The 25,645-nt window shown below is 47.3% G+C and overlaps 1 protein-coding gene across 5 annotated transcripts in view; it reads left to right on the top strand.

The window, feature by feature from the left end:
- Nucleotides 1–25,347, top strand: part of LDB3 (LIM domain binding 3) — a 63,513-nt gene extending 38,166 nt beyond the window's left edge. For all 5 annotated transcript variants that reach the window (XM_055425300.2, XM_055425303.2, XM_055425301.2 and 2 more), the window contains 6 exons: nt 2,715–2,857; nt 9,476–9,917; nt 11,340–11,520; nt 12,114–12,234; nt 17,311–17,426; nt 22,559–25,347. In XM_055425300.2, the coding sequence (XP_055281275.1) occupies nt 2,715–2,857; nt 9,476–9,917; nt 11,340–11,520; nt 12,114–12,234; nt 17,311–17,426; nt 22,559–22,648 (1,093 nt within the window). In that variant the 3' untranslated portion in view covers nt 22,649–25,347. The remainder of the gene's footprint in view (nt 1–2,714; nt 2,858–9,475; nt 9,918–11,339; nt 11,521–12,113; nt 12,235–17,310; nt 17,427–22,558) is intronic.
- Nucleotides 25,348–25,645: the final 298 nt, after the last annotated feature.

The following is a 25,645-nucleotide window of genomic DNA, read 5'->3' on the forward strand; positions in this document are numbered from 1 at the left end:
GGAGGGAGCGTTGACCTGAGCACTGAAGGTGGGTCAGACTATTTACAGACTCCCTTGCCCTTGTCCCTTACCCTCTGTTCTCTGGATGGAGAAGCACGCTAGCTCCAGAGACACCTGGTGCAGTGGGACTCACATCTCTGCTCAACCACTTACTGTCTGTAACTTCTGAAAGTGACTCAACTGTGCAGGACCTCAGTTTCCTCATCTCCTAAGGCATTAATGCCCGTAATTTTATAGGGTCAGGATAGAAAAAGTGTGCATAAAACACCCAGCACATAAAATGCTCTCAGGTAGCACAAGTTATTGCATTCTTGTCTGCCCTCATGGATACTCAGCAAAGGCAGGGGAAGGGAGGTGATGAAAAGGATGAGGGGAGGTGTGGGGAGGCAGGGGGAAGGCTGGACAGGTCCTTCCGGAGTGGCCAGGCAGTGTAACAGGCCAGCCAGGCCCAGCTCTTTCTGGGCTGTGTGGAGCTGCCAAGTTGGTGTTTGGAGTCAGAGCCGGCTTTCCCAGTCTCCACACTCCCCTCCCAGGGTTTTGCTGAAAAGGACACCTTTTCAGCAGGTCAGGGTGCTTGGTTCCCTGTTGCAGCCTGAAGCCAGGATGAAGGATGGGCAGAGTGGCCTGTGTGCCCAGCTTCTACCCCCTGGCTTCATAGTGACCCAGGTAATGCTGAGCCCAGCCTTTCCCAACCCAACCCCGGTATCAAGGGTGAGCCTGGCCCAGGCTTCCAGGGTCCTCATATCCCAGCTTCCTGGGGGCACTTAGCAAGCTGCTTCCCTTCTGTATGACAGAGTCTCTTTAAGTAAGGGCCTTGCTCCCTGCACAAAGAAGAAACTCAAAGTCTAATGAGAAGATGCCACCCCAGTTTGAGGGGAAGGCTTTAGATGCCTGGGTCTCATGGACAGTCTAGCCTCAGCCCTGCTCAAAGGCAGGCTCCAGCACCACGTTCCAGGCCTCCTTGTTTGGGGGGCCTCGGGACCCCCTCAACAGAGCAAACCTTCCCTCCACTTTGCCTTACAAAGAGATGTGAAGCCTGGGTGGAGAGTGGAGAAAGCCATGGAGGGCTGCCAGCAGCAGACTGGAGCAGAGGGGGCCAGGGGACCTCACTCTGAGCCCAGCTATCTGCCCTCCTTGTTACATGGGCTGGAGTGGTGCTAGTGGGAGCCAGTGGGAGACAAATGGACAGCCAACATGGCCTCAGAATTCTTGCTGGATATCTTAAGCCTCTGCTTGCTCCCCCAGCACCAATCTCTGACAGATTACCTGTGGCTCCTGGGGTGCTGGGAAAGCATCCTCCACTGGTGGGAGAGTCTGACTATGACCAGCTGACCCTTCGTCTTCTGCCACAGTAGAAGCTGGGCACCGTTTGGACATGGCCTTTTCCTCTTCCACTGAGGCTCCTACTCCATGGGTCTTAACAGGGATATATCAGAGAAGGGCAGGCCCAGAGAAGGGAGACCCTGGTCTCACTCAACCAGAAACATGACAACTTGGCAGGACAAGGCCCCAGATCCGGCACATTGGCTCTCTGAGATGCATTCTAACGAATTGTCTGGGGCAGCACCCAGACCCTTCTGGATCCATTTAGGAGGTTGGAGGTAGATTCTAAGCTCAGGGCAACCCCCTCCCAGAGTCCCGGTGAGGATGGTACTCCCTTATCCTATGACTCTGCCCAGCAGAGATGGGCAGGCCCTGGGCCCAGGACGGGGAAGGAAGACAAGAAGCAGGAGGCAGTATATTTCCAGGGTCTCATTTCTCCACACCCCTGTCAATGTCCCATTTTCCCCATTAGTGCATGAACGATGCAGAGAGCAAACAGGGACATGTTCTTTAGGGTGTTTGTTAGTTTTAAAATGAAGAAAAGATGAGGGATTTCACAGGCAAATGAAATTGGGAAACACTGAATCAGACAACATTGAACAGACTGCTTAGCTGCGGGAGCTCTTGGAGTCTTTAGTTCTCTAAGAGGAGAGGCCAAGCACAGCATCTCCTGAGGGCAATGAACTGGTACATTATTTTTTTCCATCTCTTTGGTCCCAGGGTCCCTGGGTCATAAGTGGGAAAAGGCCTGCTTTGGACCTCTTGGCAGCTAACGCAGTGGGAGGAGGGCCACAGAAATTCTATACAGAAGAGCCTCTGTGTATGTTGGGGGTTGGGGGGTTCTCCTGACCTCCCCTCCCTGGAGCACTCTTACCCAGAAACCTGAGACTTTGCTGCTCCCTCCACAACAATAGAAAGGGGGAGGGGAGGAAGCCAGGTGGTCTGAGGCTGTGAGGTGCCCCAAAAGGTTGGGAAGTAGCTTTGACTGTCTTTTCTCTTTCCTGCCTCTACCTCCTTCCCCACCCCAGCTTCCCACCCCCATCCCTTGGTCTCTCTGCAAGGGGTGAAGGTTTCCCATCATCCTCTTGTCTGACTGGTACCTTTCCTCCCTCTGCTAAGGTGGTAGCACCAGCAATGGGTTGTAATTTTTAGTGTCTCTGCTGTTCTCACCAGACTCACCAAGACTTAGCACCCAAAGAGCAGCTTCCTCCCCCTAAGACCTCCTGGTCTTTTCTTCACAGCCTCTGGCAGCTCCCCAGGCATATCTTTGTCAGGTTTCCTCCTTACAGAGCCTCTTTAAAGATCAGGGAGTCAGCCTGCCATGGCTTCAGGCTCCAGGGCCTGGGTGGGGTTGTCCTTCTGGCTGCTAACTCTTCCCCACTTGGTTCCAGGCCCCAGGCCTCTGCCTACAGTCACACTGTGGCCACCTCTCCAGCACCTGCTGCCCATACATACAGCGAGGCCCCAGCTGCCCCCGCACCCAAGCCCCGGGTTGTCACCACTGCCAGCATCCGGCCTTCTGTCTACCAGCCAGGTGAGAGGCAGAGTGGGAAGGGAGGCTGTCTAGCCTGGGCATGGGCTCCAGGGGTCAGCTCTAAAGCCACATCCCCCAGAAGGATGGTGGTTAATGACGTTCATCCTCCCTTCTTCCAATTATGGACCAGAATCCTATGGAAGTTGTCTCTGGCACTGCATAGACAGATGGGCAGTGTCAGGCAGTGATGGAGCCTCCTAGATCTCAAGACATTTCCTGCCTGGGGAGTTGTAGGCTCCAAGTGAGCAAGAGAGGGTTTAGGGGGGAGGGTCTTGTTCCTCCAGGAGTCTGGGTCTGATTCAAGCCAGTGGATGCGGAGCTATAGCAAAAATGCCACAGGCTTTGGACAGACCTACTGCATAATGTGATGCTGGGCAAGCTGCTCACCTGTCTGGTCTTTGGTTTTTTCAGCTGGGACAGGCTAACTAGAGGCATGGAAAGCACATATGAAGGGTGGGAGAGGGACCCACACAGGGTCTGCCAGTGGCTGGCTTCACTGACTGGCTGTTCTATTGCTTTGGTCCCCATTCTCATCACTGCAGAGCCAAGGGCTCTGCCTATGTCCTCCCTCTCCCTAGGCAAAGTTGGGCCTCTCCCCAGAGCTCCAGGGCAGTTCTCAGGCTGGCTTAGATATCTCCTCCGGCATGCCCCTGCTCAGTGAACTTAAGGGAAGATGAGACGGACTGAGACAGGAAGAGCCTTGTTTGGGGTGTTGACTTGATGTGTAGGGCAGAGGAGCCATGATCAGCCATCTGTTTCATAAAACATACTCTGACAGCAGGGTCGAGTGTAGGTGGTAGAAGTGGCTTTGGCATCAGACTCCATTGCCAGTTCCTGCTCTGCTATCCAAGATAAAGTACCTCATCTCCCCGGCCTGTATTTCCTCGTTTAAAAAACAGGCATATTATGTACACCTGATGCTCTGGGGATGAGAATGAAGCGCCCAGGACAGTGCTTGGTACATAAGAGGTGCCCTGCTCTGTCTCTTCAGAAGCGAGAACACAAGAGTTCTGAGATTAAAAGTCCATAGTATTAGGAAGCAATTTTATTCATTGTATATCACAACTCCTGTGTTGTAAGTTCATTGTTCATTTCTGTGTAGGTTTTTGTCTATTTGTTCCATTGATCTTTGTGACTGTTTTAGGTGACCACCTAAAAACTTTCACACATTGGAGAAGGAAATGGCAACCCACTCCAGTGTTCTTGCCTGGAGAATCCCAGGGACGGGGGAGCCTGGTGGGCTGCCGTCTATGGGGTCACACAGAGTCGGACACGACTGAAGTGACTTAGCAGCAGTGAGGGTGAAAAGTCTCGGATGGAGCTGGAGGAAGCAGGTGCTCTGCAGCGATGGGGAGCACCGGAGGGAGGGCGATAAGGAGTTTGGAGGAGCGGCTGCGAAAGGAGGTGAGGCTCTGGCGGGGCGCAGGGTGGCCATTTCCGCCCTGGCCCGGGCTCGCCTCCCAGGTGGGTGCTTACGGGCATCTTCCGGGGCGGGCCCGGGCTTTGGCGCCCCCGCCCGGGCCCCAGCTCTCTTCTGCAGGCCCGCCAGGGGGCGGCACGGCAGCAGTGGCGCGCGCCGCCTGGCCCGTCGGGTGCGCCCCCTCCTTCTCCGGGACCGGAGCCCGGGCGGGCGAGACGTGCCGGAGCCCCGGAGCTGCGGGCCTCCGCCGCGTTCCCAGGCCGAGCAGACGTTAACTCATTCCTGCCCGGGGGGGAAGGAAGCGGCCAGGCGGGCTCGCGCCGGAGCCGGCCTGCCTCCGCCCCCTCTCCTGCGGGTGGAGTCCCCGGGAGGCTGGCAGGCGGCCCGGCGAGACACGGGGAACGTGGGCCCGGGGCCTCTCCCCAGCTCGCCTCCGCCGACCCCGGCCCCGGGCAGGGCGGAGACCCTGTGTGTAGCCCAAGCCGCAGCTCCTCTCGGAGGCTCCTCCGGGCCGACCGTGGCGTTCGCAACCCGGATCCTATCGCCGGCGCCGAGACCTGGGGCCCGGGAGGGGACCATGGGCGGAGGGGCCCCCGCACGGGCCAGGGGAAGCCACGTCGGCCCGCGGGCCGGGTGGGGGCCAGGCGCCCGCGGGAGCCGGCCCGACCTGGAGTGAGTCAGAAATCACCTTGTTTAATTACACATTCCCGAGCCGCCGAGTGCGATAGGGGCCTTTTGAACTTGCCAATTAGAGATGAAATATCACCTTCTAATTTGGACGGGCTTCATTCCATCAAGCAGAAATAGCAACAGCCTCGGGCTCGGAGATGGGATATCAAGTCTCTCTCCTGGCACGTCGCGGATGGCGGGGGCAGCCAGGCTGAAGGGCGCAGAGGGAAGAGAACTGTGAAGCAGCTGCTCCCTGCGCCCCGATCCTCACCGGGTACCTGGTGGCGGAGGGAAGCTGCTGGCCTGCGCCGGGAAGAAAGGAAGGGCCTTAGCTCGTAGAGGGGTGGGGGGTGCCGGGGGACTCTTGGGCAAGGAATCAGCCCACCGTGCCCAGATGCCAGCGTGCCTCTGACCTGCTGAGACCTTCGTGTTCTTGGAGTTTAGAAAAAAGGAGTGAATCATGGAGACTGGAAGGCCTTCCAGATGAGGGAAGAGAAAGACTGTCTGGCAGAGGCAATAGGGTTAGTATTGCTAGAGAGAAGTTGAAAAAGTGGGTTAGGGCCAGATTTGGAAGGGGCGTGCTAAAGCCTGTTTTTCTGCCTGGGGAGTGGTTAAGTAGGGATCTGGGGTTGAGTCCTGCAGCCTGAGCGCCAGTTTCAGCTCGGTGTTGCATAAGCTCTCCAAGCCTCAATTCTTCTTCTGTTAAACGGACTAGAGACTATTACCTGCCTCATTGGATTGCAGCAAGTATTACATGAAATAATGCACATAAAGGCCCTGGCATGTGAAAGTAGGCAGTACTTGGTAACTGTTGTCCCGATTAGGATGGCACTATCTGGTAAAAATACATTTTCTAGTAGCTACATTTTTTTAAAGTATATATTCAATTAAAAATAAATTTACAAAAAGTATATGGACGCAGGTGAAATTAATTTTAATATATTTTATTTAAGTCAGTATATTCAAAGTATCATTTTAATCAATATAATCAATCAATATAAAATTATTAGTGAGATATTCTACCTTCTTGTACTAAGTCTTTAAAAATTGGTGTGTATTTTATATTTATAGTATGTCTCAGTTTGGACTAGCTGCATATCAAGTGCTTAATGGCCACATTAGGACTGTGTACTAGATAACACAGTATTAGGATTAGGTCACATCTCCCATCCTCTAAATCCTACAGTCTCCCTGGGCTGGGGTCCTTCAGGTGACGTCACCATCAAGCTGTGAGATGAGCTGACAGTTCATCTGGACCGTGAGACCCAGGAGTCACTCACCTCACCATCCTCACTAACATTTACTGACACATACACAGTGCCAGGTACTAGGCTAAGCCTTCAGTTCAGTTCAGTTCAGTCGCTCAGTCGTGTCCGACTCTCCGCGACCCCATGAATCACAGCACGCCAGGCCTCCCTGTCCATCACCAACTCCCGGAGTTCACTCAAACTCATGTCCACAGATTCCGTGATGCCATCCAGCCATCTCATTCTCCGTCGTCCCCTTCTCCTCCCGCCCCCAACCTTTCCCAGCATCAGAGTCTTTTCCAGTGAGTCAACTCGTCGCATGAGGTGGCCAAAGTATTGCAGTTTCAGCTTTAGCATCAGTCCCTCCAGTGAACATCCAGGATTGATCTCCTCCAGAATGGACTGGTTGGATCTCCTTGCAGTATAAGGGACTCTCAAGAGTCTTCTCCAACACCACAGTTCAAAAGCATCGATTCTTCGGCGGTCAGCCTTCTTCACAGTCCAACTCTCACATCCATACATGACCACGGGAAAAACCATTGCCTTGACTAGACGGACCTTGGTTGGCAAAGTAATGTCTCTGCTTTTTAATATACTATCAAGGTTGGTCATAACTTTCCTTCCAAGGAGCAAGCGTCTTTTAATTTCATGGCTGCAATCAGCATCTGTAGTGATTTTGGAGCCCAAAAAAATAAAGTCTGACACTGTTTCCACTGTTTTTCCATCTATTTCCCATGAAGTGATGGGACCAGATGCCATGATCTTTGTTTTCTGAATGTTGAGCTTCAAGCCAACCTTTTCACTCTCCTCTTTCACTTTCATCAAGAGGCTTTTGAGTTCCTCTTCACTTTCTGCCATAAGGGTAGTGTCATCTGCATATCTGAGGTTATTGATATTTCTCCCGGCAATCTTGATTCCAGCTTGTGCTTCTTCCAGCCCAGCGTTCCTCATGATGTACTCTGCATATAAGTTAAATAAGCAAGGTGACAATATACAACCTTGACGTACACCTTTTCCTATTTGGAACCAGTCTGTTGTTCCATGTCCAGTTCTAACAGTTGCTTCCTGACCTGCATACAGGTTTCTCAAGAGGCAGGTCAGGTGGTCTGGGATTCCCATCTCTTTCAGAATGTTCCACAGTTTATTGTGATCCACACAGTCAAAGGCTTTGGCATAGTCAATAAAGCAGAAATAGATGTTTTTCTGAAACTCTCTTGCTTTCTCCATGATCCAGCGGATGTTGGCAATTTGATCTCTGGTGCCTCTGCCTTTTCTAAAACCTGCTTGAACATCTGGGAGTTCACGGTTTATATACTGCTGAAGCCTGGCTTGGAGAATTTTGAGCATGACTTTACTAGCGTGTGAGATGCCTTAATAGTTCTTATTTCCCTTAATCCTCCTAATAAGGTACTGAGAATTATTATTGCCATTTTTAGACGAGGAAATTCAGGCCTAGGGATGTTAAGGAACTTGCCCAAGGACACACAGCCAGGATGTAGCAGAGCGAGGACCTGAACCCAGGGCTCTTGATGACTGTGCTACATTGCCAGACCATGGGGTCTCCTCCAGGTTGGCAGGTACTCCTATCAACATGGTACACCCAAATCTTCTGGAAATCAGACTCGTGTTTTTCTACAGAGCCAACTTGGGGTGATAGAAAGAATGGTTTTGGAGACTCACTCTACCACTTACTAGCTCTGTCTGAGTCTCAGTGACCTCAGCTGTAAAGAGGACTACCCAGGTGACTTGTGCCTAGCCTATCCTCTTAGTAAGTGGGAAGAAGATTCCTTATGGAGAAACCTTTACCTTTGGAAGCCAGCCTCACTCCCTGGATGGCTCTAGGGCAGGGCTGTGGAGGGTTTTATCCCTTCTGCTTTCAATAACACAGGCCTGGTCCCTACCCATTCCCAGCAATAGGGTTTCCATGTCACCCAGCTCTGAAGGGCCAATCATCTGGGAGCAGGAGGTACAGGGTTGGAGCAGCAGGTTAATCCAGGGGAACCAGGTGGGGAGAGACCAGAGGCCAGGCCAGGAACTTTAGCCCTGAGAATGACCTTCCTTTCCAGGCTGGAGCCTGCTGAGGGCTGCCTTCTCACCTATCAGCATAGTCCATTCACCAGGCCAGACGCAGGGATGGGGAGGGAGGCTGCCCTGACACACTTCCTGGGGTAGAAGGAATAAAGCCTCTTTCCAGAGAAGCAAACTGTGCGCTGAGGTGAGGCATCCGGAACCTCCCTCCTTAGGAGTGAAGGCTGGCTACACCAGCTGTGCCAGGCGCAGCTTGGTCTGCCCCTGCTACTTTCACAATGAGAGGCAGCAGAACTTAGAAACCTGGGTTTTGAGGCCCAGACCTCGGAGGGCTTTGGGTGGGCAGCTGCTCTGCTCCTTCGTGTTGCTGCCCTAAAAGGGTTTTCAGCTCTCAGTGAGCTAGAGGAGGGGGTTCTAGAAGCAGGGCAGGGAATTCTCCTTCTGCACTGGAAGGTAACCTCTAACAGACACTCGGACACTCTCAGTTTCCATCAAAGCGAGGCGGGGGAGCTTGGGTCCCCCAGAGGCAACCACAGGCTGAGGAAGCAGCTAGACCTGGGCCGTGTCACTTCAGCATCTCTGTCTAGTCTTCCTCTGAATGATGTCTCCAAGACCCACCATTTCAAATCAAAATGGACTTTCCCCCCTTACACATCAAGCCAAGCCGTTAAAACAAACAAACAAACAAAACACGATTGCAACTAAACTTGAAACCTAAACTTGAAAACCTAACTATCCAGTCATCTGCTTTGTCTCAAAGGCTGGACTAGGTCCAGGTTCAGCAAACGTATATGACTGAGGCATTTCAGATGTCAAATCATTGGTCAGAGTGCAAACAAAAGCATCTTCCAGTCAAGGCCAAAATGACCCAATCTCACCCTCTCCAGCCCAGGGGATCCAGATACAAGCCTTGCCCGCACCCCCTGCCCCTACTCACTGTCTCCAGCAGGCTCCTGGCAGCCAAGGCCTGGCTGAGCCCCACCCCGCACAGCTGCAGATATTTATAGTTCTATCCCTTCCCAGCCCTGTCCAAGCTCCCCAGGGCTCTGCTCCATGGCTCTTTATCTCCCTTGGCTCCTTGCTGCAAATTCAAATCAAGGCCATGAAGAAGCTCGGGACGCATCTCTGTGTAAAAACTGGAATTGTGCCGCTCTAATATTAAAGTTGTCTTTTACAGTTCTCTGGCTGGGGGTGGGGGAAGCTGGGAGAAATAAATTCCTGACACATTTTTCTTTGGATATTTTTGGCTTGCAGTGCCTGCATCTACCTACAGCCCATCCCCGGGGGCCAATTACAGTCCAACTCCCTACACGCCCTCCCCTGCCCCTGCCTACACCCCGTCCCCTACCCCTGCATACACCCCTTCCCCTGCTCCCACCTATTCCCCCTCCCCAGCACCAGCCTATACCCCCTCGCCAGCCCCAAGCTATAATCCTACACCCTATAGTGGGGGCCCTGCGGAGTCTGCCAGCCGTCCCCCATGGGTGACAGATGACAGCTTCTCTCAGAAGTTTGCCCCTGGCAAGAGCACCACCAGTGTCAGCAAGCAGAGTCTGACCCGAGGGGCCCCTGCCTACACCCCGCCACCACCGGCTCCCCAGGTGTCCCCCCTTGCCAGGGGTACAGTGCAGAGGGCCGAGCGCTTCCCAGCCAGCAGCCGAACTCCACTTTGTGGCCACTGCAACAGCATCATCCGGTAAGGTCAGATCCCATTGTGCCCCTGTGCTCGGGCCCTGGCAGGGCAAGGGGGATGGGAGGGAGGAAGGGAGGTGCAGAGAGACCAGGGCAGCCTCAGGTCCCTCTTGCTAGCTGTCTCTGCTCTAACCCTCTCTGAGCTTTAGCTTCTATACCTGTGTGACACCTACTTCCCCAGGGAGTTGTGAGGATTCCATGAGGTAAGTGGGTAAAGCTCCAGTATGGTGCTTGTGCCAGCACCGCCCCCTTGGGCTAAGGCTGGGTTCTGAGAATTGCAAGTCTGGTTGGTAGGTTTATTAGGACTTTTGCAAGCTGGCTGACAGTGCTGGTTTTGACCCAGCTTTCCTTTGGGGCTGCTTCTGGGTCTATTCAGTCAGGCCTGTGCTGCCCAGGGTTTTGGTGGCCGTCTGCCACACTGAAAGGAAAACAAGTCATTTCATACTTAGAAGCCAAGGATCATGGGTGATGTCTTATGACTATAACATGTTTATAGTATGTGCATGTGTGGGGGGGGGAGGGTGAATTTATGTATATGAAAAATATACTTTTATTTAAAAATAAAGTATCATTAGAAAAAATATGGGGCTTCCCAGGTGGCTCAGTGGTAAAGAACCCATTTGCCAATGCACAGGGTAAAGAACCGTCCTGCCAATGCAGGAGATGTGGGTTCAATCCCTGGATCAGGAAGATCCCCTGTAGAAGGAAATGGCAACCACTCCAGTATTCTTGCTTGGGAAATCCCATGGACAGAGAAGCCTGGCAGGCTACATTCTATGGGGTCACAAAAGAGTTGGACACAACTTAGTTGACCAAATAACAACAGAAAGAATATACTTATTAGAGAATAATTAGAAAATTCAGAAAAGTAAAAATTAAAATATAAAGCATTTCTTTAGTCTTACTGTTCTGACTACTGATCTAGATCCAGGTTTGTATCCTGGGTCTACCATTATAGCCCTATAGCCTTGAACAACTTACTTAACATCTGTACCTCAGTTTAAAAATGGGTATCATGATAGTACCTACTTCATAGAGTTGTTGTGAGAGTTAAACACACTAATAAATGCAAATTTCTTCTTGAATGGTGCCTGGCAGAGAGTAAGCACTTAATAAATGTTAGCCATTAGCACCGTCATCATGTATTCAACTAATACAAGTATTCAACTGAATGGATCTCCCATAATACACTTACTGGGTCCCCTAGTAGTGGATGTTTGAGTTGCCTCCCCATTACTCTTTTTTGTAAGTGATGCAACCTCATCTTTTTTCATGGAGCTTTATCTGAATTTCCTGTTATTTCATTAGAACAGTCACAAAAGTCAGGGTTATCAGGATCAAAGTGTGAATATTGTTGGGAGTTTTTGAAATACCTGGTCTTAAGCTTTGGGGGCTGCTTAGGAGATACTGTTCTCTGCTTTCCCAGGGGCCCCTTTCTGGTAGCCATGGGCCGTTCCTGGCATCCAGAAGAGTTCAACTGTGCCTACTGCAAGACCTCCCTGGCAGATGTGTGCTTTGTGGAGGAGCAGAACAACGTTTACTGTGAGCGGTGTTATGAGCAGTTCTTTGCCCCAGTCTGTGCCAAGTGTAACACCAAAATCATGGGGGTAAGTGGGCAGCATTCTTCTCCTCGGACCCTTGTCTGTTTTCCAACCAGTCTCTCCTCCTCCCCAATGTTGTGGGGTCCCATTTGGAAGCCAAGCAGTTGCTGTGCTAACAGAGCAAGAACAACTCCATTTCTATCCTAGAAGGGCATTGGTTTGCCACCAGTGAACTAGGGAACAAATGAACTTGAAATGAGAGATGATTGTATCCCTGGGCCACATAGCTTGAAGTGGCTTGCGGAGCTTTTGAAAAGCAAGTCACCTCACCGTGTACCTCTATGTGGCTTTGACACTTGATGCCCCTTTGGTAAAATGGCAGTAACAAGCAGCCTCCCTCCCAGATTTAATGGGAGGGGAAGCATCACGGCTTATATGAGCACACACAGAACCTGGCACCCAGCATGCACCGCGTGAGTAGGAGCCCCTCGTCTGCCACCCCTGACCTTCCTTAACATGTCTGAGGCCCGCTTCCTGGGCTGCCTGTTCCGCTCCCTGGTGGGACATTCTTGCAGTGACCGAGGCCTGGTGTGGACGTCAAGCCTGCCTCCTTCTCCCCGCTGGACCTTTCTGTCCTGAACTAAGCCTCTTTTCCCCAGGAAGTGATGCATGCCTTGAGGCAGACGTGGCATACCACCTGCTTCGTCTGTGCAGCCTGCAAGAAGCCCTTCGGGAACAGCCTCTTCCACATGGAAGATGGGGAGCCCTACTGTGAGAAAGGTAGGACCTCTGTGCTATGGGGAGGCCCCACAGTCTGGAAGAAGGGGGTTAGGAGTTCCCTTTCACAGACATTCAGTCTCTGCTACCTTCCCTGCGCCAAATATGTGCACCCAAGTCGGCATCTTGTGACCATTTAGGAAACCTTTCAGATGATTTTGATCTGGAGACCACGAGGCCTAGTCTGAAAAGGCTTTGGCTCTGGCCTTTGTTCCAAGTTCCACCTCAGGCGGGTTTTGTAACTCTGAATGAGTTACTAAAATTCTCTGAGCCTCACTTTCCCCATCTGCAAAAGGGGAAGATCAACACCTGCCTCATAGAGTTGTGGTGAGGATTAAACTCAGAGAAAGTATGAAATTTGTCAAGTACCAAGTATGTGCAAGTCCCCTCCCAGCTCCTATGATGTTTACCAGACTTGGATGTTCCTTCAGGGTCCTGCCATGTGCTGTCTGAATTTGGAGTTTCTCTAATCCCCCAAAATACTATATCTTATCTTAAAACTTGGAGTCAGTTATGGTAAATTCTGAAGACAAAGCATTCTGTTAGAGTTGGGTATCCTGGTTAACTAGCAATTTACTCACTCATGGACATTTACACACTTATTTATTCATAGCTTGTCTCTCTCAACAAAGGTAACATGAACATGAGAGTTAAGACAATAGAACTTTAGCAGATCAGCACCAAGTAGAAGAGGGAAAAGGAAACACGCTGATTATGACGAATAAAGAGCTGCAGTGACTGGGTAGCAAATTTGAGGGCAAAATAAGAAACACAGTAAGTTAGTTTACTTTAAAACCAGAAAGGAGAAAACATTTCAGTTCCTCAAGGGGAAAAGCAAAACAAAATAAAACATTTTTCCTCCCCTTGACAATAAATTATAAAAGAAACTTCTTGGTTTCTGAGATACTGGTAGATTCCCTTTCCAGCTCTGAGGTTCATTGGATGACTTTAAATGTCACTCAGTCATTCTGGCCTCAGTTTCCGTATCAGTGAAAGGAAGAAGGTAGCACCTGTCTCTTCCCTTCTTATAAGGAAATGATGATGGTTGGTAATTAGTAAAAGTGCTGTGATACCAGAACTTCCCTGGTGATCCAGTGATTAAGACTCTGTGCTTCCACTGCAGGGGGCATGAGTTCAATCCCTGGTCTGGGAACTAAGGTCCCACATGCCGTGGGGTTGTCCAAAAAAAATGCTGTGGTACCAGTACAGATTGCTATTATTAGTCAGCTAAAAGCATTATAACTTTCATAATGTGTGATAAGCCACAATTTATATCTGAGGTTTGTGAAAGAATAATAGGTCTATACTCTTCCCACTGTTCTTCTCCCTAGCAATCCCCAAAAAAGATTTTCAAAAATGATATTTTGAGTAAAAAGTGTCTTAAGGTGTTAAGAAAAGACTGCAAGGAAGCAGATTTAGTTTCAACCCCAGGCACCCTGAGAGACCCTGACTGAAGTCTCTTAGGGGTCACTACCAGGCAGTGTGATGATGGATAAGACGCTTACCCTTTCTGAGTCTCTCCTTCCTCAACTAACTCTCAGAGGCTACTGTGAGGATTAACTGAGATAGTGGGTACAGAGTTCTTGACAGAACACCTGCCCACGGTGCATGGGCAATAGGCATCATCCCTCTAAGGGTTTCAGGAGACCCACAGCTCTCCAAGGAGCACAGTTTGAAACCAGGCCCTTAAGAAGTGGGAGTCACTGACATGTTTTAAAGTAAAGAAGTAACATAATCTGATTTTTATTCTAGCAAGAGCATTAGAAATTTAGTATGCTTGTTGAATGTGATAAAGAGTGACACTCTTATGAACAAAGTAAAGAAAGGAGAGCTAGATGACCCAATAGTGCAGTAAAATCAAGCCTGGTTGGTTAACCTACCCTTGAGATAAAATATCAGAGTCAGCCTTGAGGAAGGTCCCCAATATAATATCATGGGATATTGTATTTGGTTCTGACCTTGTCATTTTTTTATTATTATAGGGAAATATGAGGGAACTTCCCTGGCATCCAGTGGTTAAGACTCTGCACTTCTTATGCAGAGGGCACAGGTTCCATCCCTAGTTGGGGAACTAAGATTCCACATGCCACATTGTCTGTGAGGCCAATAAATAAATAATTAATTAACAATGTGTTAGAGTCAGACCTGTGATATCAAATTCCAAAACAAAGTGGCAGTTCTCCAGATAGTACAAAGACAAGTTTAAAACAAAACAAAGCAAAATTAGTCAGTAGACAGGACTAGACATTCCAGAAATAAATTCAAGCCCTTGCAAGAGCTTGTGCTGTGCTGTGCTTAGTCGCTTAGTCATGTCCAACTCTTTGCAACCCCATGGACTGTAGCTCACTAGGCTCCTCTGTCCATGGGGATTCTCCAGGCAAGAATACTGGAGTGGGTTGCCATTTCCTTCTCCAGGGGGTTTTCCAACCCAGGTTGGAAATCAGATCCAACCAGGGATCAAATCTGGGTCTCCCACATTGCAGGCAGATTCTTTACTGTCTGAGCCACCAGGGAAAGTGAAAGTGAAAGTCACTCAGTCGTGTCCGACTCTTTGTGACCCCATGGATTATACAGTCCATGGAATTCTCCAGGCCAGAATACTGGAGTGGGTAGCCTTTCCCTTCTCCAGGGGACCTTCCCAACCCAGGGATTGAACCCAGGCCTCCTGAATTGTAGGTGGATTATTTACCAGCTAAGCCACAAGGGAAGCAAGAGCTTAATGTGTGGGGGAAAAAAACAGGCTGCACAACAGAAAAAGGAATCAAATTTAACAGAGCTGTTTGAAACATATCTTTGTCCATTCATCATTTAACCATCAAATGTGTGCCAGTCGCTGTGAAGGGCACTAAGCATAGAGAAGAGGTTCGCTGCCCTGAGAAACCTCAAGCAGACCCATCAACATCTGATATGCTGGCACGTAAATGGACAGTTAAGAGATAATGAATAGACAGGTGGATGATGAATGAATGGGGAGGGAGAGAAGTCCAGGAGAAGCCCCCAGGAAGGCTGTCTCATCTCCCTTGGGTGGGAGAGGAATGAGGTCTTCCTAGAAGAAAGGCTGCCCGAAGGATTGCAGAGATTCAGGTAGACAAAGTGGGGAGGGATTTCTGAGTGCAGGACCTGGTTCATAAAGAGGCACGAAGATGGAGGAAAGAATCCAGGGCATCTGGAGACCACCTGGGCAGAATGAAAGAGAACTCACAAGTAGGGTGCAGGGCTTTCTCTCAACTGGAGGTAGGTGGCCTATAGTCCTGCTTCTCGTTACATACTAGTAAGTTCCTGCAGAGCACAGAGTGAGCCATAAACTTTCCTATAACAGAACTCTCTTAAGGAAGCAGAATGATGTTTTCCTATCTTGGTGAGGCAATCGATTTTTGCCTACTAAAGAAATTAAGTATTCTGTCAGAATCATGGTTTGCGATGTAGGTAAGAGTATTTGCATGACAAAGTGTAATTAAACCCCAAAGAGGAAACCATACATTGGAAAAAATATGCAAGAGATATAACTTATCAAAGCTTCATGGCAAATAGATAACTGGAAGCAGCATGAAGTCAGGGAGAAGGGATGACCTTTGGAGTCCAGCAGGCTCCTGACCACTTGCGTGATGGAACTGCTACAGCCAGGTTCATCGTCTTTAAAATGAAAATAATAGTTCATTGCAGAGCTACTGTGAAGATTAAACGTGAAACATAAAAAAGCACTCATACTAACACGTAGTAGGTACTCAAATCATGTTCCCTTCCCTCCTTTCATCAACTAAAAGGCAAAATGAGAGCCAACATTTTTGGTGCCTAGTACTTTACATACTTTATTATATTTAATCTGTAGTTATTCACACTATATAGGTGAAAAAGTTGAGGCACTAAGAAGTTAGGTGACTTGCCCCAGATTTGAATAATTCCAGTAAAGAGGTAGAATTGAGCCCAGGTCTTTCTTTCTTCAGAATCCAAGTTCATGGCCCCCCCTACATGCTGACTCTCAGTGGTCTAAGACAGTGATCAGGCACACTTTTCACAAGGAGATCAGAGCAGAAAATCGCTATAAGAAAAAGCCAACTGCGGCAGAGCTCGAAAGACAAGTCCACTTCTAGGGGGATAAAGGCTTTGTAAAAGGCATCGAAATTTTCTAGAAAAATCTGGAAGAGTTCTACTGTGAGTGCAGTGGGAGTGCTGCTCGTGACCCAGCCAGGACAGCCTCTGGCTGAGAAGCTCAGGACCTGGCCTGCTGTCTCACCCATGTGGCTCTGGCTACAGTCTTTACCTCCTTGAGCCTCAGTTTCCTCATCCAAAAAAACAAAACAGAAGTAATCTTGCAAAGATTAAGTTCATTCATTGATTTGTCTGTTTTTCCCCTAATCATCGATTATTGACTCATTCACTCACTCGTTCATTTGATATACGTGTGTTGGGCACCAATGTGTGTGCTGGGAGTACAAAGAAAACTAATACATGGACCCTGACACTGAGATACTAGCAAATAAGACTATCTATGTGAGGATTCCTGGTAAACTGTAAAGCATTACATAAATAATATTTGGTATTATTATCCTGTTGGCTGGGGGAGGGGAATTACTTCTGACAAAGTAACTCAAATACTGTTTCTTGTAGTGAAAATTTATTATCAACACAGATCCCTCACGACAGAAGAATAACCAAGCAAAGAACATTCCATAACTCTAAAAAAATGTTAAAGGCTCTCATTTCTCCAAAATAAGCAGAGTTGCTGGGAAATAGGATTGCTTTTTCTTTTGGGGGATTGGTCTCTTTGGGCCATAAGAGGTGACAGAGGCAGAGGAGAAAATCACCCTGCAGAAAGTTAATGACAGTTCCAGAAAGTGTTTGCAGATCAAACCAGCGCAGGGTGGTGACTAGCCTGAATCTGCACAACCCTAGTGCAAATTATTGGAAAGGAAAAAACCAATCATGTAACTGAGAATTTTGTGTGCAAAGTGACAAGTAACCAATTAGGTTTCATCACTGCCTCAAGCTCAGTGATCTGGGGGGTTGTTCTGGTATTGGGTCGGCGTGTCTAGGGGGGCATCCCTCCCAGCCTGGTCCTTACTCTGCCTTTCATTTCAGACTACGTCAATCTGTTCAGCACCAAGTGTCACGGCTGCGATTTCCCCGTGGAGGCTGGTGACAAGTTTATCGAAGCCCTGGGGCATACCTGGCATGACACCTGCTTCATTTGCGCAGTATGTTTTTAGCCTGGTGTTCTGACTTTCTGAGAAGGGATTGGAGGGACCAACTGGGGCCAGATGACAAACCTTCCACATACCTTTCAACTGTTATTCTAATATTCTATCTTCTTTAAAAGCTGGCAAATACCATGACGCCTTGATAGGTCACAGTTTAACCAAGCTTTATTACTAATAATGATCTATAAACCAACATGACTTTGTTACTCTCCACTTCATTAAGGATGGAGGAGTGTCTCAGTATGTAGCAAACCAGTAGCTTGCCTCACCAGCAGTGCTCTCAATAAGTGTGAGGATCGAATGATGTTTGGAGTTAATAGAGGCAGATGACTTCTCATGGTTATAAGTTGTTTAAGATATGATGATGTGATTCAAGGGTTTTCCCCCAAATGTTCACCATGAACATTAGATCAGAGCTTATTGATTAATCCTATGAAAAGCTGAGGTAAGATTTCTTTTGATTGAACCTTTAGAAGGCAAGACTAAATATAATTTCATTTTCCTACATGGTCCTGTTCTTGATATGCAGTTGCCAGGAGATAAGTCCTAGATTAAGTATTAACCACATGCAGTTTATTTCTGCTGAATAGCCAGGTCATTTTTACTGTGAGACTGACATTTTCTTTACGAGGGTTTTGGTTTAGGGAAGGGATATGACAATGAACATGCCAACACTTAGACTCCACATTAGAATTAAGAAAATAGTTGTCCCTGATAAAACTGCATAATATGAGTTTGTAATTGACTAAACTTTATTTGGGAAAGTTAATGTGCTACTAGGGCTATTTTTTTTTTTTTTTTACCAGAGCTGCTCAAGATAAATTTTAGGAATATATGAACGATCTATATAGTTTAAACTTGAATACTTTTTATAGACTTATGACATAGAGCAACCCTAGTCATCAAGTTCACTGCAATTCGCTTCAGCTTTTACACTTCATGTCTCTATCCCCCCCATTTGTGGGGTGCATTGTATTCACTCGGTATATTAGTTTGCTAAGGCTACCACAACAGTGCCACAATATGAACAGCTTAAACAACATAAGCTCTTATTCTCTCCCAGTTCTGAGGGCTAGAAGCCCACCTCCAAGGTGTCAGCAGGGCCCTACTTCCTCAGGCTCCTGGTGGTCACCAGCAGGGCATGGTGTTTCTGGAGCTGTAGTTGTGTCGCTCCAATCCTGACCTCCACTGCCACGTGGTTGCCTTCCCTCTGTGTGTCTGTGTCTTCACATGACATCCCCCTGTACAGGTGTTGGTCTCTGTGTCCTCATCTTCTCTTCTTGTAAGGAACTGATCATATCGGATTAAGGGCCCAACTTACTCCACATGACATCATCTTAACCTCCATCTTAATTAAACCTGCTAAGTCACTTCAGTCGTGTCCGACTCTGTGTGACCCCATAGACGGAAGCCCACCAGGCTCCCCCGTCCCTGGGATTCTCCAGGCAGGAACACTGGAGTGGGTTGCCATTTCCTTCTCCATAATTAAACCTACAAAGACCCTATTTCCATATAAAGTCACTGCTTTCCCTGTTCTAGGTAGGCTGGAGGTACTCAGGGTTGGGACTTGAATGTGTGAATTTAGTGGTGGGGGGACAATTCAGTCCATGGCACTCTGGTTTTCCAACCCTTTGAACACCTCTAATCACCTTTAAGGGTCCTTTAATTACATCAGGACCTCCCCTCCAAAAAGGGACAACAGTATAAATATGCTGGCTTTGGGGTTGTCCCCTGCAGAGCCACAGCTCAGCAATCACAGTACAGGGCTCTCTTGCCTTACCTTCAAGCCATAGCTTGTCTAATCCTAAGATGCTGCCTGTAAATCTGGTTACCCAACTTCTAGAAAGATCTAAGAGACTTGGAGGAGGTTCAGGGAAGACAGTGGCACAGAAGGCTTGTTGTCTAAGGGCAGGCTGATGAGCAGTCTGTGTCACGTGCAAAGGAAATCACACAAAGGTGAGCGTGGGTCTGCTCCCTCGAGCCTTCTGTGTTTGTCTGAGAATCATGATATGGTGCAAATCCCAGAGAGAGACCAGAAGAAGCAGTAAAGCTTGGGGTTGCTCAGTCTGAGATTGCAAATAAGTTCCAGTCTGGTATGAAAGACCCATAGCACTGCCCACAGGATCTACTCAAAGAAACCAGGCAACTCCCGTCCTCTGGAGAATTATCACAGAGAACCATTATGCCTTCCCCCAAACTAGCCCAGTGTAGCACTCAGTGCCCCCATGAAGAATGTCTATCTCTAAGTGGAACACGGCTTTAATTTTTGGAAAGCAGTATTTTGATTGGAAAACTTTCAGGGACATTTTTGGTCCTCTTTCCATCACTTTATATTTCCAAATCACTTTTAATGAGCATGTATTTTCCCTTAACTTGAAAAAGAATTAGTAAGAAAGGAAGATCAGACTAGCTCTCCTAGCTGACATGGGCTTAGTGAGCTACCCTGATACAAGTCTGTAAACCCAGAACAATTTCAAGTAAACATAGTCCCTCTCTGCTGTGAGGTGTGAGCTTAGAACTGGAGTCTTGCAGACCTGAATATGGATTCCTAGGTTCTACAACTTAACTCGGTCTGTGACTTGAGCAAGATACTTGGCCTTTCTGAGCCTTAACTTTCAATTGTGAAATAGAGAAGAATCATACCTATCCCATAAAGTTTTGTGAAAATTAAATGAGATCGTGTATACAGAGTGTCTGGTATCATATTTGACCACATTGACAAATATTATTGATCTCCTTCCTTTCTGCTTTGTTTCCATCTTTAAGCTCCACTCATATGTTGTCATCAAGGGGGTATATAATTTTGCCTTTTTTTCCCATCACTTCATGGGAAATAGATGGGGAAACAGTGGAAACAGTGTCAGACTTTATTTTTTGGGCTCCAAAATCACTGCAGATGCTGATTGCAGCCATGAAATTAAAAGATGCTTACTCCTTAGAAGGAAAGTTATGACCAACCTAGACAGCATATTAAAAAGCAGAGACATTACTTTGCCAACAAAGGTCCGTCTAGTCAAGGCTATGGTTTTTCCTGTGGTCATGTATAGATGTGAGAGTTGGACTGTGAAGAAAGCTGATCACCGAAGAATTGATGCTTTTGAACTGTGGTGCTGGAGAAGACTCTTGAGGGTCCCTTGGACTGCAAGGAGATCCAACCAGTCCATCCTAAAGGAGATCAATCTTGGGTGTTCATTGGAAGGACTGATTCTAAAGCTGAAACTCCAATACTTTGGCCACCTCATGCGACGAGTTGACTCACTGGAAAAGACTCTGATGCTGGGAGGGGTTGGGGGCGGGAGGAAACAGGGACAACAGAGAATGAGATGGCTGGATGGCATCACCAACTCGATGGACATGAGTTTGAGTGAACTCCGGGAGTTGGTGATGGACAGGGAGGCCTGGCGTGCTGTAATTCATGGGGTTGCAGAGAGTCGGATACAACTGAGTGACTGAACTGAACTGAATATTTTCCTGCATACACTTTGCCATATTTGATTTACATTTCATGATGGCATTTCTTTGGAAAAATGCACCATGAAAATTAACTTAATCATCATCCCCTTGAGAGAAATGTTAGTGGCTACCTGGTTTGTAGTTGAGCATATGTTGCTTTCTTGTTCTGTGCAACAGTTGCTGCAAGATGAAATTATCCAGAGTGGTGTTCCTGGGGTATAGGACAGGCACCTCTTTGTGGCTTCTCTTCAGTGTTTCCACATCCCTTGCCAAAGGCTGGGCTGACTCACATGTCCCTAAACAGTGACAAGTAGGCCTGATCTCTTTTGTTATTGCTGACTTTAGACTGATCCCTTTTTTTTCACTTTCTGTCTTTAGTCACATGAGGCTAAAGGTGACGCGCTTTTGAGGCTTTTTGTTTTGTTTATTTTGCTAGGTTAACAGGTATCTCATAGAGGTTTTAATTTATTTTTCCTTTAATTATTAGTGAGGATCATTTTTCTGACATTTTATGTTTCTTTAAATATTAATCACCTCTGTGGATAATATCAATTGATCATCTTAATCGTTGTTGTTCAGTCATAAGTTGTGTCCAACTCTTTGCAAGCCCATGGACCGCAGCACGCCAGGCTTCCCTGTCCTTCACTGTCTCCCAGAGTTTGCTCACACTCATGTCCATTGAGTTGGTGATGCCATCCAACCACCTCATCCTCTGTTGCCCCCCTTCTCCTGCCATGAATCTTTCCCGGCATCAGGGTCTTTTCCAGTGAGTCAGCACTTTGCATCAGATGGTCAAAGTATTGGAGCTTCAGCTTTAGCATCAGTCCTTCCAATGGATATTCAGGATTGATTTCCTTTACGATTGACTGGTTTGATCTCCTTTGGTCGCCTCAGATGATAATGAATCTCCCTGCAATGCAGGAGACCTGGGTTAAATCCCTGGGTTGGAAAGATCACCTGGAGAAGGGAATGGCTACCCACTCTAGTATTCTTGCCTAGAGAATCCCATGGACAAAGGAGTCTGGTGGGCTACAGTCCATGGTGTCACAAAGAGTGGGACACAACTGAGCGACTAAGCAAACACACCTTTATTGTGTATATATTCTGTATTCCATTAATTTAATTTAACTTGAGTTTATTCCATGTTCCTCTTTGGAAGTCTTTACTTTAATAATAGTTCAGCCCATCTATACCACTTTGGGCTTCCCTGATATCTCAGTTGGTAAAGAATCTGCCTGCACTGCAGGAGACCCCGGTTCAATTCCTAGGTTGGGAAGATCCACTGGAGAAGGGATAGGCTACCCACTCCAGTATTCTTGGGCTTCCCTTGTGGCTCAGCTGGTAAACAATCCACCTGCAATGCGGGAGACCTGAGTTCCATCCCCGGGTTGGGAAGATCACCTGGAGAAGGGAAGGCTACCCACTCCAGTATTCTGGCCTGGGGAATTCCATGGACTGTATAGTCAATGGGGTCACAAAGAGTCAGACACGACTGAGTGTAAACGCTGTGCATATACTGCTTTAGTTGTAGAGCATTTGTCATGAGGAGAAGCTGGCTGTTGCCTTTTCTCCCATCTGTCTGTGACCGTGCTTTGTCTTAAAAGGACGGCTGACATCTTTTGCTCATGTCCCCCTCTCTCCTGGACTGTTTCATGCCTATCTGTTTTCTCTCTCAGGTCTGCCACGTGAATCTGGAGGGGCAGCCATTCTACTCCAAGAAGGACAAACCCCTGTGCAAGAAGCATGCACATGCCATCAATGTGTAGGGAGCCCAGGACATCTGATATGGACGGGCAGGGAGCTGCTCCTGCTGCTGGCAACAAAGGATTGAAGGAGGCTGATGTTTCTTTTTTGGGGGGAAAGGGAGAAGACAGGAAGCGACTGAGCCCTTTTGAAGTATAATTTTAGTCCTTTCTTCTGCACACAGATCGTGTATTTGCATAGTTCAGACTAGAAGCCAAATGAAGATTCCTGAACCAAGCTAGTAATTAATCCAAGACTGGAATTGTACTTCAAACGTTGAGGACAGAATTCCAAGAACTCAAAAGTGAAAAAGAAAAAGTCACTTTCCCAAAACGATACACTTCCCTGAGGTCACCAGAGCAGGGACAGAGCTCAGAGCAGTTGTGGAGAATCTGAAGCTTTCTGTGGAGTTCTTTAGAGCTCCTCTGACAAACAAAATGAAGTGCCAAACAGTTCTCACTGCAGGGTATTTTTAGAGCCATAGCTGAGAGCTTGTTAGCAAAGACCGATTGGGCCTTCCTCACCAAAAAAGGAAGTGTTATTCCATTCCTCGCGTCATGGAGCTACCTCGGCGCATCAGACTTCAGACCTTGCACGGGCTTGAACATTCTCACGGGAGCCCAGACATTGGAGGGATGTCTTCTGGGAGCCTCTGGGCAATTGACAGGGCTTCGGGAAAGGATCGGGCTCACGCTGCAGACAGCTGAGGGAAAGAAGGGCTCTTCTGTCACCCTCTTTTAGCCTGAAACAGCCAGTGTCCCCAGAAAGCTTAGCTTCTTTTTGACTTGTGGTGGGCAAGTGGAATTGGATTTTTTTTCCAGTTTTGCTTTGCTGTGTGTGAGAGGAGATTGCACAATAACTCTGGGCTGTGTTGGCCCCTCTTTGACTTTATGAGGTTCATTAGCATGAATGTCTAGTCTTGTGCATGTGTTTCAGTCCCAATCCTATGAGTGCTCACTGCTGAAGTCCTCTTCAACATCCCTTCCCTCAACAGGCTTAATGACCTGCAGAAACGAAGAGGGAGACAGTGTTTGAGACAGGATGGCAGAATAGGCTGAGGACATGCCCAAACTCCGGGTGGGAAAGAGAAACCTTCCTTTCCCAGCCTCAGTAAGAACACACGAGCTGGCAGGACCTCCCACTTCAGAGCTGCTCCATCCTTCTCGTATCTTCCTTTAAATGCAGCACGCTGTTGTGTTGCCTGCTGGAAGGGAAAGATGGCCTGATACAGATGCGTCTGCCATTCTGGCTAGTATTTTGAAAAAAGTCTGAGCTGAGTTGACCTAGCAATTGTTTAAGCATTTATTGAAATAGACTTGGATCTTCAAACTTCTTTAAAGTATTAGTGATAGTTTGAGTTAAGTAAGCATCTTAAAGCTGTTTGATGATAAAGAGAGAAGCTTAGTTTTTGAGGTTGGAAATGGTTATCGTCTCTTTCCCTTTTAGGATGGGCTGTTATGCTCACTGAACATGGCATCAAAGGAGGCGGTTTGAGTGGATGTTTCTCACTTGAGCACAGTATTTAGGCCATCTTCCAATCACCGCTACCCTCTCCTCACTCCTGTTTTGGATTTTCTCTTTGCACGTTTGAAATGTTTTATGAGAATGCATTAGACTACTTTTTCTTCTGAGAGCTGAGGCTTCCAGGGGACTGCCTTTCTACCTGGGGGAGAAAGAAGCAGCTAGATTTGTCTCTAACAGAAGGCCCGTGTTGTATTTTTTTCCCGAGAGTGAAGCCACTAACGTCCCCCAGGGAACATCAGGAGGGACATAAATGTGCTCCTGCCACAGGGCCCTTCTTCAGCTTTGGTGCAGGGAGAAAGTGACTGTGAAGCGCCAGGCAGAGTAACATCTGCAGGGAGTGCCTGGAGACTTTTCAGGAGCTGCAAGCAAGCATTCTGTTATTTTTGGAAAGTTCAAATACACAGGGACAAGGAGGTTGCTGACTGTACAGAAAGGCTCTAGGCAGATTTTCTTAAAAACAACAACAACAACAAAAAACTATTAAATTATCAAGGACTGGTCTCAAGGAAAGGGAATAAAGTTCCCTAGGGTTTTTCCCCAAAAAATATCATTTAAAAGATTTTACACATACACACACACAAGTGTGGCCATTAAAAAGCATATGATCATTAAATAGAAAAGTGAAATCTCAAAGGTGAGCTTCATCATAGTCATTTATTGAAGCAGTTTTTCTACATTTCACAGCTAGTGTATATTCTGAGGGACTCTTCTTTACCAAAACCCAAAATCAACAACAAAAACATTTTAAAGGTAGCAGGAAAAGAAGGTGATTTTTTAATATGCTTCCCTCGGTGTTTTTAAGTTTGGCATAGTGTTGGGTTAAGGTTGTAGCTACTTCAAGTTAACATCATGAATGTCCTACAACACCAAACACAAGTTTTCATAGTTCATGGTGAGGAGTACACTTTGGATCTACAGTTCTTGTCTCCTCATTGTTGACATTTATTTAACATTTATAAACATTAACTTTTTGCAACTGAGTGACTTATGTCTGCAGTGTTTGTGTTAGGAATCTAGCTTTTATAATGTTAACTTTTCAACCCAAGTACTCTTGCTTTGGGATTTTTAATTTTAACATTTCAGAAGTGGGATATAGTGTGGTAAAAGTGTGCACAAAAATGTTTTGCATGGTTTTTTGTTTTTGGCCTGTGTGAATTCTTTTTAGCAAAATAAAACCCCAAATGGATGTGCAAATACAGATTTTTCTGTGTAAAGTTTTTTCATGTGATAACCAAAAGTAGGTTACTTCTCTATGACTGCAAATATAAGTTTGAGAGAAAAAAAAATGCCCTAAGGAGAAAAAACAAATAACTCACTTGCTGTTTTGACTGTGTGGTCCAACAGCAGTTTAAACAGAGAAGGATACATGAATAATACAGATGTTTTGCATACAAAGTGAATTTGCCAGTAAATAATAACCTAAAGACCAGGTTTGGCCTTTTCCTTTTGGAAAGATTTATTTATTTAGATATTTCATATTTATTTCTTTTTATTCT

The sequence above is a fragment of the Moschus berezovskii genome, chromosome 12 (assembly GCF_049115385.1).
Source record: "Moschus berezovskii isolate FMDL1 chromosome 12, NW_MosBer_1.0, whole genome shotgun sequence".
Taxonomy (NCBI): Eukaryota; Metazoa; Chordata; class Mammalia; order Artiodactyla; family Moschidae; genus Moschus; species Moschus berezovskii.